This window comes from Dendrobates tinctorius, unplaced genomic scaffold (genome assembly GCF_039654945.1).
Source record: "Dendrobates tinctorius isolate UK_male_01 unplaced genomic scaffold, ASM3965494v1 ptg000044l, whole genome shotgun sequence".
NCBI classification, from domain to species: domain Eukaryota; kingdom Metazoa; phylum Chordata; class Amphibia; order Anura; family Dendrobatidae; genus Dendrobates; species Dendrobates tinctorius.
In genome coordinates this window covers 21947501-21963575 of record NW_027361712.1, presented here as the reverse complement: position 1 = coordinate 21963575, position 16075 = coordinate 21947501, and the positions used below count along the sequence as shown (strand labels likewise).

The 16075-nt window shown below is 46.5% G+C and overlaps 1 protein-coding gene across 4 annotated transcripts in view; it reads left to right on the top strand.

Annotated features, from left to right (window-relative positions):
• The first annotated feature begins 2576 nt into the window (after positions 1–2576).
• The window catches only part of CUNH14orf93 (chromosome unknown C14orf93 homolog), a 43836-nt gene continuing 30337 nt past the window's right edge, over positions 2577–16075 (top strand). Inside the window, exons 1-2 of one of the 4 annotated variants that reach the window (XM_073575444.1) lie at positions 2577–2719; positions 15023–16007. In XM_073575444.1, coding sequence (XP_073431545.1) covers positions 15465–16007 — 543 coding nt within the window. In that variant the 5' untranslated portion in view covers positions 2577–2719; positions 15023–15464. The other 3 variants (XM_073575447.1, XM_073575446.1, XM_073575445.1) reach the window with 3 other exon arrangements.

Sequence of the window (16075 nt, the reverse complement as noted above, 5' to 3'; positions counted from 1 at the left end):
TTATTTTCCACCATAATTTGCAAAATAAAACTTGCCAAATCAGACAAGGTGAATTTCTGGATTTGTTTTCTCATTTTGACTCTCATAGTTGTGGTCTACCTATGATGTCAATTACAGGCCTCTCTCATCTTTTTAAAGGGAATCTGTCACCTATTTTTTCGTATATAAAATGCGGCCACAGCCATTAGGGGATGATCTACAGCATTCTGTAATGCTGTAGATAAGCGCCCGATGTAACCTGAACGATAAGAAAAACGAGTTAGGCTAAGTGCACACGTACCGGAACTCTCGCGGAAATTCCCGCGAGAATTCCGGAATTCCATTCCGCGGGAAAATCGCATTTTAAATTCCCGCGATTTTCCAGCGGAAAAACTAGCATTTTGCAAGCGTATTTAGCTTGCAAAATGCTAGCGTTTTCCAAGCGATCTGTAGCATCGCTTGGAGAACTGATTGACAGGTTGGTCACACTCGTCAAACATAGTGTTTGACAAGTGTGACCAACTTTTTACTACTGAGGCCGCCTATGCAGCATCAGTAGTAAAAGATAGAATGTAAAAAAAAATAAAAAATAGTGTTATTCTCACCTTCCGGCGCCCCACGCATCCGTTCCCAGTAATCCTTTGCGAAAATGCCCGCGATGACGTCCGTTCTCGCGGTCATTCGCGATGACGTCGCGCGAATGACCTCGAGACTTCGCGATCCTGTGAGACTGGACATCATCGCGGGCATTTTCGCAAAGGATTACTGGGACCGGGAGCGTGGAGAGAGGCGGGAATACTGCACGGGACGCCGGAAGGTAAGAATAACAATATTTTTTTATTTTAAATTCTATTTTTTACAGGGATATGGTACCCAAAGCCCGGAGGACAGTCTCCTCTCCTCCGGACCGTGGGTACCATCCGCAATTGTTCTGCTTACTTTCCGCATGGTGTGCACAGCCACATGCGGGAAGTAAGCGGAACAATGCATTCCTATGGGTGCGGGATCGCCGCGATTCCGCAAATTAATGAGCATGCGGCGTTTTTTACCGCGAAGCGATTCCGCCGCGGTAAAAAATGCAGCATTAGCACAGCATTGCGGAATCCCATAGGAATGCATGGGATGCTTATTTTTCGCGGTTAAAACCGCCGCGGAAACGCGAAAAAAACGCCACGTGTGAACTCAGCCTTAGACTATACTCACTGGGGGGACGGTCCGGGTCCAATGGGTGTCGCGGTCCAGGTCCGGTGCCTCCCATCTTCTAGCGATGACGTCCTCTTCTTTGCTTCCTGTCACTGCTCCGGCGCAGGCGTACTGCTCTGCCCCATTGAGGGCACAGTACCGCAGTGCGCAGGCGCCGAACCTCTCTGACCTTTCCCGGCGTCTGCACAATGCAGTACTTTACTCTGGCCTCAACAGGGCAGAGCAGTACGCCTGCGCCGGAGCCGCGACGGGAAGCAAAGAAGAGGACGTCATCGCTAGAAAATGTGAGGCGCCGGACCAGGACCGCCCCCCGGTAAGTATAATCTAACTCGTTTTTCTTATCTTTCAGGTTACATAGGTGACAAATTCCCTTTAAGTGGGAGAACTTGCACAATTGGTGGCTGACTAAATACTATTTTCCCAACTGCATCTATGTATTCCATGTGTATGCATCTATTCTATTCTAACGTGTCACTCTGTGGTTTTTACTGTACGCGATACATGAATTGCCGGCTTTTATTCTATTTTTCTATCTATCTAATATATGTGTGTGTGTTTTGAAGAATATTTTGTTTGAAAATGATGTGTAAATGACAGGGAATTGCTGTATATAAAAGCTCATGTTAAAATCGCATTGCAGTCTGATAGCAATCGCACTGCATTCGGATGTAAACCGGATGCTAGGTGTGAAAAATCGGATTGTACTCACATTACACTGGCGTGACTCTCGACAGGGGGCCTCGGACCGATATTTCATACTTTTATTGTGACACCGGCCTTACCCTTAGCATGGCTGCAGTGGTAGGACCATCAGAGGCTAAGATGATGAGAGAGAGGACTAGTCAGAGACATCTAGGAAGCATAGTCACACTTGTGAGGGTAGCATAGCCTCTGATAGAGACCACTGAACTGACGCCCCCTAGTGCTTGGAGGGCGGCGGACCACCGGTACTTGTTCCTCAGATATCCTATAGGACCTGTCGATAGGCCTTCCTGTGAGGTAACTTTTTTGGATGCGGTTTTTGAACTTAAAGCCTTTCAAGGTGGCAGTATACTGAGCAGGTTGTCAGGGTTACAATTTCTGAGGGGCCCAAGTATCGGACCCCAAGAGAAACCTAATCGTGAAGAAGCAAGATTATATGTGGGACGTTTGCCTGCTGGGAGAAGGGGCTTATGCCAGTTTCTGAATAGGTGCAGGGGAAACGTCTGCCCAGCCAGAAGAGCAAGGACTGGAAGCACACTGCGCATACACACAGACAGAACAGGCTTTGTGCACGGCACTGAGCGTGTCCAATCAAATGGCATCTTTCACCATTTCAGCACGGATTAGTAAACGAGCAGTGACGTGATTGGTCGCTCTTCCCTGCACATTCTACGCCTTCCTGCTCACAATTCCCCTGAAGGCCCCCAGTACACGCCGCCTGCCCCGCCCACCCTCACTCCTGACCAATCAGCAGGCAGCAGAGGCGTGTACCAGCTGTGCACTCGTCTTTGCACACACGGCTCCAAGAATACAAAGGGGACACGCTGACCTTCACGTATCCTTTCCCACTGCTGGGCCGTGTGCGCGGTACGGCGCCGCCGGGTACACTGTTAACCGCTTCATTGCTGCCCGCGTTAGTGGTGTCTCGCCTCCCCTCCCCCCGCTGGTTTGGCCTCCTGCCCATAGTTGTGAGTGAGTAGGGGGCTGACGGTACGGGCGGGAGGGGGAGCTTGCGGCTGGACAGAATGGTTCCCAGGTGGGAGTGGGCGCCTCGGTTATCGGGGGTCTGTGCTCCGGACTCCTCAGCAGGAGTTTCCCGTACGGTGAACGCCGCACCATTAGCCAGCGCCGTCTATTTAGCTTCCATTACTGGCAGATATGGGGTTAACAGAGGAAGGGTTGCAGTCAGGCTCTTCTATTGGTCGCTGCTAGCCCGCCTCTCCTTCAGCATGACGAATGGCTAGCCTGCAGTTTTAATTGGCAGCTGGCCTGTACGAATCAGATGCAAGGGCGGATAGCCAATCAGAGGCAGAGATGGGTGTGTCTTGGCGTGCGCGCTATGTACACGGAACTCTGTATGTCGCGCGTACAGCCTGGAGGTCACGTGAGAAATGGCGTGTACTGGCCACACCTATCCAATGACGCAAGAAGCTGGGCGGGGTGAAGGACGTGGGACGAGCCAAGGCGGCTCAGTCTCTTCCTGTGTGGGTCTGTGGTAGTGATGGGAAGTTCGGCTCTTTTTGGTGATCCGGCTCTGCTCACCATAAAGAGCCGGCTCTTTAAACGGCTCTTTTTTTTTTAATAGAACTCCGGTTTCCACAGTAATCGTTCTAGGTCTTTGCCTGTAAAAAGAGAGCCTCATTATACCCCTGTATAAGGATCTAGTGACAGTGTAGACTGTTATTCAGCATTGCTGTGTCCTCAGATTGTCAGCTCTTGTGATCAGGCCCCTGCTCCTCGCTCCGGTCTCTCCTGTACAGTGAGGCCTCATTATACCCCTGTATAAGGATCTAGTGACGCAGTGTAGACTGTTATTCAGCATTGCTGTGTCCTCAGATTGTCAGCTCTTGTGATCAGGCCCCTGCTCCTCGCTCCGGTCTCTCCTGTACAGTGAGACCTCATTATACCCCTGTATAAGGATCTAGTGACGCAGTGTAGACTGTTATTCAGCATTGCTGTCTCCTCAGATTATCAGCTCTTGTGATCAGGCCCCTGCTCCTCGCTCCGGTCTCTCCTGTACAGTGAGGCCTCATTATACCCCTGTATAAGGCTCTAGTGACGCAGTGTAGACTGTTATTCAGCATTGCTGTTTCCTCAGATTGTCAGCTCTTGTGATCAGGCCCCTGCTCCTCGCTCCGGTCTCTCCTGTACAGTGAGGCCTCATTATACCCCTGTATAAGGCTCTAGTGATGCAGTGTAGACTGTTATTCAGCATTGCTGTTTCCTCAGATTGTCAGCTCTTGTGATCAGGCCCCTGCTCCTCGCTCCGGTCTCTCCTGTACAGTGAGGCCTCATTATACCCCTGTATAAGGCTCTAGTGATGCAGTGTAGACTGTTATTCAGCATTGCTGTGTCCTCAGATTGTCAGCTCTTGTGATCAGGCCCCTGCTCCTCGCTCCGGTCTCTCCTGTACAGTGAGGCCTCATTATACCCCTGTATAAGGCTCTAGTGATGCAGTGTAGACTGTTATTCAGCATTGCTGTTTCCTCAGATTGTCAGCTCTTGTGATCAGGCCCCTGCTCCTCGCTCCGGTCTCTCCTGTACAGTGAGGCCTCATTATACCCCTGTATAAGGCTCTAGTGATGCAGTGTAGACTGTTATTCAGCATTGCTGTTTCCTCAGATTGTCAGCTCTTGTGATCAGGCTCCTGCTCCTCGCTCCGGTCTCTCCTGTACAGTGAGGCCTCATTATACCCCTGTATAAGGCTCTAGTGATGCAGTGTAGACTGTTATTCAGCATTGCTGTCTCCTCAGATTGTCAGCTCTTGTGATCAGGCCCCTGCTCCTCGCTCCGGTCTCTCCTGTACAGTGAGACCTCATTATACCCCTGTATAAGGCTCTAGTGATGCAGTGTAGACTGTTATTCAGCATTGCTGTTTCCTCAGATTGTCAGCTCTTGTGATCAGGCCCCTGCTCCTCGCTCCGGTCTCTCCTGTACAGTGAGACCTCATTATACCCCTGTATAAGGCTCTAGTGATGCAGTGTAGACTGTTATTCAGCATTGCTGTTTCCTCAGATTGTCAGCTCTTGTGATCAGGCCCCTGCTCCTCGCTCCGGTCTCTCCTGTACAGTGAGGCCTCATTATACCCCTGTATAAGGCTCTAGTGATGCAGTGTAGACTGTTATTCAGCACTGCTGTTTCCTCAGATTGTCAGCTCTTGTGATCAGGCTCCTGCTCCTCGCTCCGGTCTCTCCTGTACAGTGAGGCCTCATTATACCCCTGTATAAGGCTCTAGTGATGCAGTGTAGACTGTTATTCAGCATTGCTGTGTCCTCAGATTGTCAGCTGTGATCAGGCCCCTGCTCCTCGCTCTGGTCTCTCCTGTACAGTAAGGCCTCATTATACTCCTGTATAAGGATCTAGTGACACAGTGTAGACTGTTATTCAGCATTGCTGTTTCCTCAGATTGTCAGCTCTTGTGATCAGGCCCCTGCTCCTCGCTCCGGTCACTCCTGTACAGTAAGGCCTCATTATACTCCTGTATAAGGATCTAGTGACACAGTGTAGACTGTTATTCAGCATTGCTGTTTCCTCAGATTGTCAGCTCTTGTGATCAGGCCCCTGCTCCTCGCTCCGGTCTCTCCTGTACAGTGAGGCCTCATTATACCCCTGTATAAGGATCTAGTGACAGTGTAGACTGTTATTCAGCATTGCTGTCTCCTCAGATTGTCAGCTCTTGTGATCAGGCCTCTGCTCCTCGCTCCGGTCTCTCCTGTACAGTGAGGCCTCATTATACTCCTGTATAAGGCTCTAGTGACGCAGTGTAGACTGTTATTCAGCATTGCTGTTTCCTCAGATTGTCAGCTCTTGTGATCAGGCTCCTGCTCCTCGCTCCAGTCTCTCCTGTACAGTGAGGCCTCATTATACTCCTGTATAAGGATCTAGTGACGCAGTGTAGACTGTTATTCAGCATTGCTGTTTCCTCAGATTGTCGGCTCTTGTGATCAGGCCCCTGCTCCTCGCTCCGGTCTCTCCTGTACAGTGAGGCCTCATTATACCCCTGTATAAGGCTCTAGTGATGCAGTGTAGACTGTTATTCAGCATTGCTGTGTCCTCAGATTGTCAGCTCTTGTGATCAGGCCCCTGCTCCTCGCTCCGGTCTCTCCTGTACAGTGAGGCCTCATTATACCCCTGTATAAGGCTCTAGTGATGCAGTGTAGTCTGTTATTCAGCATTGCTGTGTCCTCAGATTGTCAGTTCTTGTTATCAGGCCCCAGCTCCTCGGTTATAGCCTTACCATGTATTGTGGCATTTTTTGTTCATGTCCTTTGTGAATTAGTAAGTGCTGTGATATGTGTTGGTGCACATGATGCATCCTGATCCAAACGCAGGTCCGTGCCTCCCTATGTTAAGTATAGGTGTGTAATCTGGATCAGGATGCATCAGGATTGCTACGCTTCACAATGCACCGTACCAAAACGCTAGTGTGAACGCAGCCCCACTCGTGCAGCCCCTAACCAGGTGCCCCCATGTCATATACATGTTCCCAATACATTTTATTATCATTACCACACTGTAACATAGGGCACAAGCTCTTCTAGTGAGGCGGGAAAGCTCACTGTATGACAGAGCAGCATGCGGACAGTCTATATTATGTCTGCATAATGTTCCCATACAGTGTCATCACTTTCCCATACAGCACATCTCTCGCCTCCAAGCATGCTCAGTGCCGCAAAACGGATCCCTGCACATGGATCCGTGTTCTCCTGGATCCATGCTCCATAGAGCTCCATGTTAATTCCAGACGTGTAGCCGCGGATCCGTGCGTCACCCTGTGCCTGCGTGTTTTCAGATGACACAAAACTGTTGCGTTTTTATGCATCTAATAAAATATGCAGACATGCGGATCTGTGGGAAAACGGTGACAACTGGATGCACACGCAAGTCCCATCCGTCACCACTGAAAGTCACTGGAGACGAAAACGGATCCGTGTGCATCCAAAATATGCAAGTGTGAAACCAGCTTAACCCTATATAATGATTGGGGCTGGGCCTAGATCTCTCCACAGGTTTTACCTAAAATCACTTTATATTACTTACACCACCCTTAGGGCTCATACCCACTTGCGAGATTCTGGTGCGAGTCTCTCGCATGAAAACCTGGCACTGCCGCTGGGACTGGAGCATGCGGCTGCATAGAAATACATGTTACCGCACGCTCCGGTCTGAGTGCCGGTGGCAGTGCCAGGTTTTCATGCGAGAGACTCGCATCAGAATCACGCGAGTCTCTCGCTAGTGAGTATGAGCCCTTAGCAGCAACAACTGATGTCCTCCCTGTAGTGTTGGCCTGAATCCTCCTGGCCCTGCGTTCAACGGGATCCGTTACATATCGAGCGGCACTAAAGCTATGTAACAGATGCATTAACGCACCCTTTGGCCACAATGATATGCATCCAAAATCGGCATGATGCGTTACTTCATGTTGTACCCTTGAACGCGGTCTGCAGCAGTCATGGGGGCGTCGTGAAGTAACGCATCATGCCGATTTTGGATGCGTTAGTATCATTGCGGTCAAAGGGTGCGTTAACGCGTCTATTACATAGCTTTAGTGCCGCTCGCTATGTAACGGATCCCGTTGAACGCAGGGCCATTAGCGCAATATGAACCTGGCCTAATACTATGAGAAGATGATATACCAAACGATGTGCTGAGTCTCTCCTCCTACACATACTATATACTGTATGTATACGTCATGGATGAGGGGCCAGTAAAGTAGATCTTTATTCGGGACTAAAGGTAACGCACAGGTCATTGCAGATGATGATGACAATGTGCTGAGTCCCTCCTCCTACACATAGTCACATGCCATATATGCCATGGAGGAACTGGCAGTGTAAATTTGGGACTGAAGGGTTAACTCACATGCATTTATTCACAGTCCACAATTACACATGTCCTTCTCTCCTGACTGTTCCTCCCCCAGATGAGTCGCAGTCAGACTTCAGTAAAAGCTGGATCTGAAAAGCTGCTGAGGCGCCAGGAAAAAAAAACCCATCTGGTTCACCCTGCAGAGCCGGCTCATTTCGTCCACAGCAGGGAGCCGGCTCTTTGAATCGGATTGTTCAAGAACGACACATCACTAGTCTGTGGGAAGAGGGGTGGAGGCTTCTCTCTCCTGGCTTTAGTAGAAAGCGGCAGAACTCCTGTGCCCGGGGCGCGTTCTGTGTGCACTCGGCTCTTTGTAGTAATGTCAGGAAGCGGCCCTGCAGCGTTATCGCCAGTGTGTGACTAAGGCTTGAATCACACTAGCGTGTAGCATTCGTGTGATGTAATAATGAGGCTCCTGCTCTGCAGCAAGCAGGAGCCAAGTGTCAGTGTTCTGTGCTCTCAGGAGAGAATGGGAAAGTAATTTCTCCATTTCTGCTGCTGGTGGCTGCGGGAATCGCACTGCACTGGGATGACATCCGAGTGCAGTCCGACGTTTCACTTGCACCCATAGACTTGTATGGGAGTGATCCGGATCTCACAGCCGAATCGGCATGAGACAATAATCGCAGATCTGAGCTGCCCCATAGTATAACACTGGGCTGAGTGCTATGTGATGTTTTATCACATGGAACTCCGCTGTGTTATACGGTAGTGTGACGCTGGCCATATAGGGAAACTCGGCCGTGTAGGCCCCGATTCACCAACACCAGCATTGTTCTTGTCAGTGGTCATGAGGTGCTGGAGTCAGACGCTCCTGGTTCACGGACAGGCGCCCGCCACCCAGCGCTGCCACCAGGAATTTCAGGCACCCTTACTGATAACATTTTCAGGCCCCCTTGAGACCACCCCAGCTCTGCCTCAAACCCGCAAACCTTCAACATTCCCACCGCCCATTCTTGGGAAAACTCCACTTCTGCACCAAGTACTCCCCAATCACACAGTAAGAGTTCCTATCCAACACCGTGTCACACATATAGCCGGCAGCTTTTGTTTTGGCCAAAATATTTTTTTTAAGCTGCCACAACGTCAAGGTAGACTCTTTAGCAGACTCTTACTCTGACCTATTACCCTGCAATTCCACCCACAACTGTTAAAGGGAATCTGTCACCCCATCTTTGCTCTATGAGCTGCGGCCACCGGTATCGGGCTTATCTACAGCATTCTGTAATGCTGCAGATAAGCCCCTTATGTAACCTGAAAGATAAGAAAAACAAGTTAGATTATACTCGCAGGGGGGCGGGTGCGGTGGGTGTCGCGGTCCGGCGCCTCCCATCTTCTAGCGATGACGTCCTCCTTCTTACTTCTCCCTCGGCGCCTGCGCACTGCAGTACTCTGCTCTTCCCTCAATAGGGCAGATAAAGTACGCCTGTGCAGGAGCCGAGGGAGAAGTAAGAAGGAGGACGTCATCGCTAGAAGATGGGAGGCGCCGGACCATACCCTCAGATGAGTATAATCCAATTAGTTTTTCTTCTCTTTCAGGTTACATTGGGGGCTTATCTACGGAATTACAGAATGCTGTAGATAATCCCCTGATGGCGGTGGCCGCAGCTTCTAGGCCAAAAATGGGGTGACAGATTCCCTTTAAGGGCACCTGTCAGCTCTTCAAAACAGCTGACATGTCCCTGGAAAGATGTGGGCTGACCGCTGGAGCCCACATCAAAAGAGGGGACACAACATGCAATGTACTAGTACGGAGCATGTCGTGAAGGGGTTAAAAGCAAGCAACGCTGGATCCTCCGGGGTGCTGGAAGGTGAGTATGCCACTGTTTTGTTTTGTTTTTTGTTAACCCCTTTAATTGTAGAATGATATCTACTAGTGATGAGCAAGTATACTCGTTGCTTGGGTTTTCCTGAGCGTGCTCGGAGATTTAGTTTTCGTCGCCTCAGCTGCATGACTTGCGACAGCTAGACAGCTTGATTACATGTGGAGATTCACTAACAAATAGGCAATCCTCACATGTAATCAGCCTGTCCAGCAGCCATAAATCATGCAGCTGAGGCGACAGAAACTAAATCTCCGAGCACGCCAAAATACTCAGAGGTCACCCGAGCATGTTCAGAAAAACCCGAGCAACGAGTATACTCGCTCATCACTAATACCTTCCTTAATGATTACAGTGGCTTGCAAAAGTATTCACCCCCTTGTCATTTTCCGTGTTTTGCTACCATCCCACTAGGAATTTCACTATTTTGTTGGTGGGTTTGCATTAGTTCATGTAAAGCAGGATTCCCCAACTCCAGTCCTCAACTTTGACTAGCCCACTCCAAAACATATACATGTTTCCCCTTTAACCCCTTAACAACCACCTATACTCATTAAAACCGCAGCCGCTAACAGTTCTTATTCCCTCATCGCCATTTTAAAACTGCGATTGGGAATAAGGTTGTAGCACGCCCCAGATTTGGAAAATCTCATTGGTCTCGGCTACCGGAGAACACGATGAGGGCTGAATTTTCCGGTGTCTGCTGTTATTCAGGGAATAATGGTGATCACAAAAAAAAAGTGTGCCCACTGTTTCAGTGATTTCTTTCTCTTCTGACAGGACATACACACGTGGTCAAAATTTGTTGATTCCCCTCTCGTTTAATGACAGAAAAAACAACAATGGTCACAGAAATAACTTGAATCTGACAAAAGTAATAATAAATCAAAAATCTATGAAAATGAGCAAATGAAAGTCAGACATTGCGTTTCAACCATGCTTCCACAGAATTAAAAAAAATAATAAATAAAACTCATGAAATAGACCTGGACAGAAATGATGGTTCCCTTAACTTAATATTTTGTTGCACAGCCTTTTGAGGCCATCACTACAATCAAACGATTCCTGTAATTGTCAATGAGACTTCGGCACCTCTCCACAGGTATCTTTGCCCACTCCTCAAGAGCAAACTGCTCCAGTTGTCTCGTGTTTGAAGGTTGCCTTTTCCAGACGACATGTTTCAGCTCTTTCCCAAGATGCTCAATAGGATTTAGGTCAGGACTCATAGAAAGCCACCACTGAATAGTCCAATGTTTTCCTCTTAGCCATTCTTGTGTGTTTTTGGTCATTCTCCTGTTGCAAGACCCTTGACCTGCGTCTGAGACCAAGCTTTCTGATACAGGGCAGCACATTTCACTCTAGAATCCCTTGATAGTCTTGAGATTTCATTGTACCCTGCACAGATTCTAGACACCCTGTGCCAGATGCAGCAAAGCAACCCCAGAACATAATAGAGCCTCCTCCATGTTTCACAGTAGGGACAGTGTTCTTTTCTTGATATGCTTCATTTTTCCATCTGTGAACTTAGAGCTGATGTGCCTTGCCAAAAAGTTTAATTTTTGTCTCATCTGTCCATAGGGCTTTCTCCCAGAAGCTTGGTGACTTGTCAACATGTAGTTTGGCAAATTCCAGTCTGGCTTTTTTATGATTTTTTTTTCAACAAAGTTGTCCTCCTTGGTCGTCTCCCATGGTCGTCCACTTTGGTTCATACGACGGATGGTGCGATCTGACACTGATATTCCTTGAGCTTGAAGTTCACCTTTAATCTGTTTAGAAGTTTTTCTGGGCTCTTTTGTTACTATTTGTATTATCCGTCTCTTTGTCATCAATTTTCCTCCTTCGGCCATGTCCAGGGAGGTTGGCACCAGTCCCATGGAGCTTACATTTCTGAATAATTTGTGCAACTGTAGTCACAGGAACATCAGGCTGCTTGGAGATGGCCTTATAACTTTTACCTTTAACATGTTTGTCTATAACTTTATTTCTAATCTCCTGAGACAACACTTTCCTTCGCTTACTCTGGTCCATGTTGAGTGTGATACACACCATGTCACCAAACAGCACAGCGAGTATCTGTAGCTCTCTATACAGGCCCACTCACTGATTCCAAGATTGTAGACACTTGTGATTCTAATTAGTGGACACACCGCGATTTATCATGTCCCTTTTGTCACATTATTTTCAGGGGTACCATCATTTCTGACCAGGCCTATTTCATGAGTTTTATTTTTCTTTTAAATTCTGTGGAAGCATGGTTGAAAAGCAATGTCTGACTTTCATTTGTTCATTTTCATAGATTTTTTATTTATTATTACTTATGTCAGAGTCAAGTTATTTCTGTGACCATTGTGGGGTTTTCTGTCATTAAACGAGGGTACCAACAATTTTGACTACATGTGTACATTAGTTAGCTGGAAATGATTTCTTTTTCAAAAGTAAAACAAAAATGACTATGACGGCTAATTTTGAGCGCAGGTGCTCGCTACTCGAATTTGCATCGGGTGTTAGGGTATGCATGTAGTATCGCGGATCCCCCTATTTTTTTCGGTGTTTTAACAACAGCAAAAAATGCGGGGCAGGGACTCGAGCATGCCACTGGAGCACCCGCGATATTTGGTGCATACCTGAGCAGCCGATGCCAACTGGAGTAGTGAGCACTTGCAATCAACAATAATGACGGCGTATTCAATATGACAACCTAATGTTATCAAATTCTGTGTCGCACCTGTGGGTTAAAAATGCTCACTATACTCCTGGATAAAATCCTTGAGGTGTGTGGTTTCCAAAATGGGGTCACTTGTACAGGGTTTCCACTATTTAGGGACATCAGGGGCTCTACAAACACGACATGACATCCGCTAATTATTCCAGCAAATTTTACATTCAAAAAGTTAAATGGTGCTCCTTCCCTTCCGAGCCCTGTTGTGCACCCAAACAGGAGAATTTTGTACTGTTACCCTGGTGAAAATAAAAAAAAGTTTGGGTCTAAAGTAATTTTTTGGGGAAGAAAATTAAATGTTCATTTTTGACTTCCACATTGCTTCAGTTCCTGTGAAGCACCTGAAGGGGTAATAAACTTCTTAAATGTGATTTAGAGCACCTTGAGGGGTGCAGTTTTTAGAATGGTGTCACTTTTGGGTATTTTCTGTTATGTAGGCCCCTCAAAGTCACTTCAAATGTGATGTGGTCCCTAAAAAAATGGTTTTGTAAATTTTTTTTTTTTTTGGGAAAAATAAGAAATCGCTGGTCAAATTTTAACCCTTCTAACTTCCTAACCCCAAAAAAATTGTTTCAAAAATTGTACTCATGTAAAGTACACATATGGGACACGTTATTTATTAACTATTTTGTGTGACACCACTCTCTGATTTAAGGGCATAAGAATTAAAAGTTTGAAAATTGTGAAATTTTCACCAAATTTCCATTTTTTTTTTCCCACAAATAAATGCAAGTCATATTGAGGATGTTTTACCACTATCATGAAGTACAATATGTCATGAAAAAGCGATCTCACAATCAGTGGGGTCCGTTGAAGCGTTCCAGAGTTATTACCTTATAAAGTCACCGTGGTCAGAATTGTAAAATTTGGCTTGGTCATTAAGGTCAAAATTGTCTCAGTCATTAAGTGGTTAAACCATTCAAGTGTTGCTTTAATAGTATGCTTTGGGTCATTGTCTTGCTGGATGGTAAACCTCCGCCCTGGTCTCAAATCACTGACAGACTAAAACAGGTTTTGCTCAAGAATATCCCTGTATTTCGCACCATCCATCTTCCCCTCGACTCTGATTTTTTTTTTTTTCCCTGTCCCTGCTGCCAAGAAATATCCCCAGAGAATGATGGTGCCACCATCATGTTTCACTGTGGGGATAATAATCTTGGTGTGATGAGCTACGCTGGTTTGATGCAAAACATAGCGATCACCTTGATGTCTAAATTTTGGTCTCATCTGACAACATCACCTGTCATAGGGTTACTGCGACAGTGTGGAGCCAGAAGACCACAGCATCTGATTGCTCCTACTCTGGCGCTAAGAAGAAGCACTTGTCCTTCATTTTAATGGTGTTTATTCCTTCTGGCAGAACAGGGATTAATCAGCCATGTTGGAAATCTCTGTGCTCACAGCTGAGCTCAGTTAGCCACTCCTTTTCCCTTTATAATCTGGGCTCTGATACAAATCCTTGTCAGAGCTAGCCTTTGCTGCATGGCTTAAGGAGGGAGAGGTGTTCATTTGAGAAGGAGTGGTGGAGGAAGTTATCTGTGACTGTTGCTTGGTTTGTAAGTGTGGTAATTCCCTATCCTTCTCTATTTTGTTTTATTCCCCTACTTCCACTCCCTGGTGCATTCCTCTGTTATATGTGAGTGAATATTTTGTATGCCTGGAGTTTTCTGTTAACCCTTGCTTGTGGGATTGGTGTACTACCGTGCACAGTAGCGCCCCTCTTCCCTGGGTGGGGCAAGAGAACAGATGGAGGGCTAACTCAGGAGATAAGTCAAGGGTGGAGGTCCCAGCATCTTCATATCCCAGGGTGTAGCGCGAGCTAGGGTGCCCCCTAGTGTTGGGAGCAGGGAAGGAGCCGACAGCACCTTCCTCCATACATTTGGAGAGTCTCCCACGTCTTTTGACAAACTTAAAATAAACCTTACAATTTTTGTGTGTAAGTAAAGGCTTTTTTCTGCCTACTCTTCCATAAAGGGCACCTCTGTTTATTGTGCAGCTAATTGTGGTCATATGGACAGATAGGGACTTCATGGTAAAATGGATGAATACATATGCTCATGCACATTTTTAGTTATTTGATCCCATAAATTTAATTTATGCCTGTATGTTTCTCACTTTACTTCACAACTTAGACTATTTAGTGCTTATTAGAGTTGAGCGACTTTGGTCGGATTGGGTTTCATGAAACAAAATTTGTTTCAGATGAAACTTGTCCGACTAGGGCAAAAAAAGTCGGAGTTTCGTCCGCTCAATGCCGACTTTTATTTCCCATTGACTTGCATTGGGGTCGGGTTTCGGATGAAACTCCGACTTTTTTTGCCCTAGTCGGACCAGTTTCATCTGAAACAAATTTTGTTTCATGAAACCCGATCCGACCAAAGTCGCTCAACTCTAGTGCTTATACATCACACACATCGGATTACAAAAATATTTAAACACAAGTAGTAATGTAACAAAATAGGTAAAAAGCCAAAGGAGGTAAATACTTTTGCAAACCACTGTAGATTTTATGTTTTTGTTGATTGGCGGCAGTAATATTTCTGTTATTGTATTTCACAGAAAAAACGGCATTTAACCCTTTCTTCACTTTGGTTAAAACAAAACCACATGGCATCTGGAATGAGAATGTGCCTTTCTATATCTGCTTTAATGTTATTGTCATGTTTCTGGCTCTTTTGTTGTCAGCTTTGTGAATAGCTTTATTGCTCTGTTCCTTAGCTGTTGTGAGATATTTCCCAGAAATTCTAGCAATCTGAACACTTCGGTAATTTATCAGACCACAAGTTCCATAAGAAGTCAACAAGTATGAAAACAGAAGCTTAAAAACACATAGAGGAACTGGAATAATCGGATTGGAAGCCGAAATAAATCTGGTGGGATGTGTTTGCGAGCTGACAGTAGGAATAGAAAATGTTCCCTCAGGAATCCGTGACAATCACAGGAAAACATCATGAATATATTAAATAATACATCATCGAGGCAGATGACACAACATACTGGAGTATTGCTCGGACTTGAATTATTTAGGTGTAATATTCCATTTCATAGACCATCACAGGAAAGCTAATAAGAATAAGGCGGTGGATGTTATATATTCATAGTAACCACTATTTACACTGATCATCAGTTAGACTTTTAGGACAAATATTTGGATTGAGCATTTTGCCAAGATGTCATTTAGTGCCACAATATTATTCACGCCACCACCAGGACAAAATGATGGAAAGTGTGCCTGCAAAGTTGAAAGTACCCAGGGTGGTTCAGTGTCTGTTGATGGCGCTACCCCGATCACAGTTAATGGGCAAGGTATGACAGTGCAGAGTTGTGAGCAACTCCTTCACCTTATCTATCAACGAGTGGAGAAAGCAGTGGGACTGGCCGAAGCTGCCCTTAATGTTGCCAATGCAAACAGTAGCCTCCTCAGTGAACTCCAAGGCGAGGTCAGTAGTCTCAGAAGAGAAATTGAAAGGCCAGAGGCCCCAAAGTCGTCACCAGAAATCCGTGCTCGGTGTAAGTTATCGGAAGAAGAGGAGGAGGCTGAAGAAATTGGTGGCGTTCAGGTTGTCATTGAGGAGCTGAGACAGCTGGGAGCAGCCTCTGCCTCATTAGTTCCCGGGCTTCACCCTCCAGTTCTGGACAGGACGAGAGAAAATTGCTTAACTGCTTGTCCGCCCAATGAAGCTCCATCCCTCCTAAGTCCAGTGCATATGCCAGTAAGTAAACTTGTATATGTGCTCATATATTACTACCGCTATAGAACGAGAAGCTTACATTTCCTCTT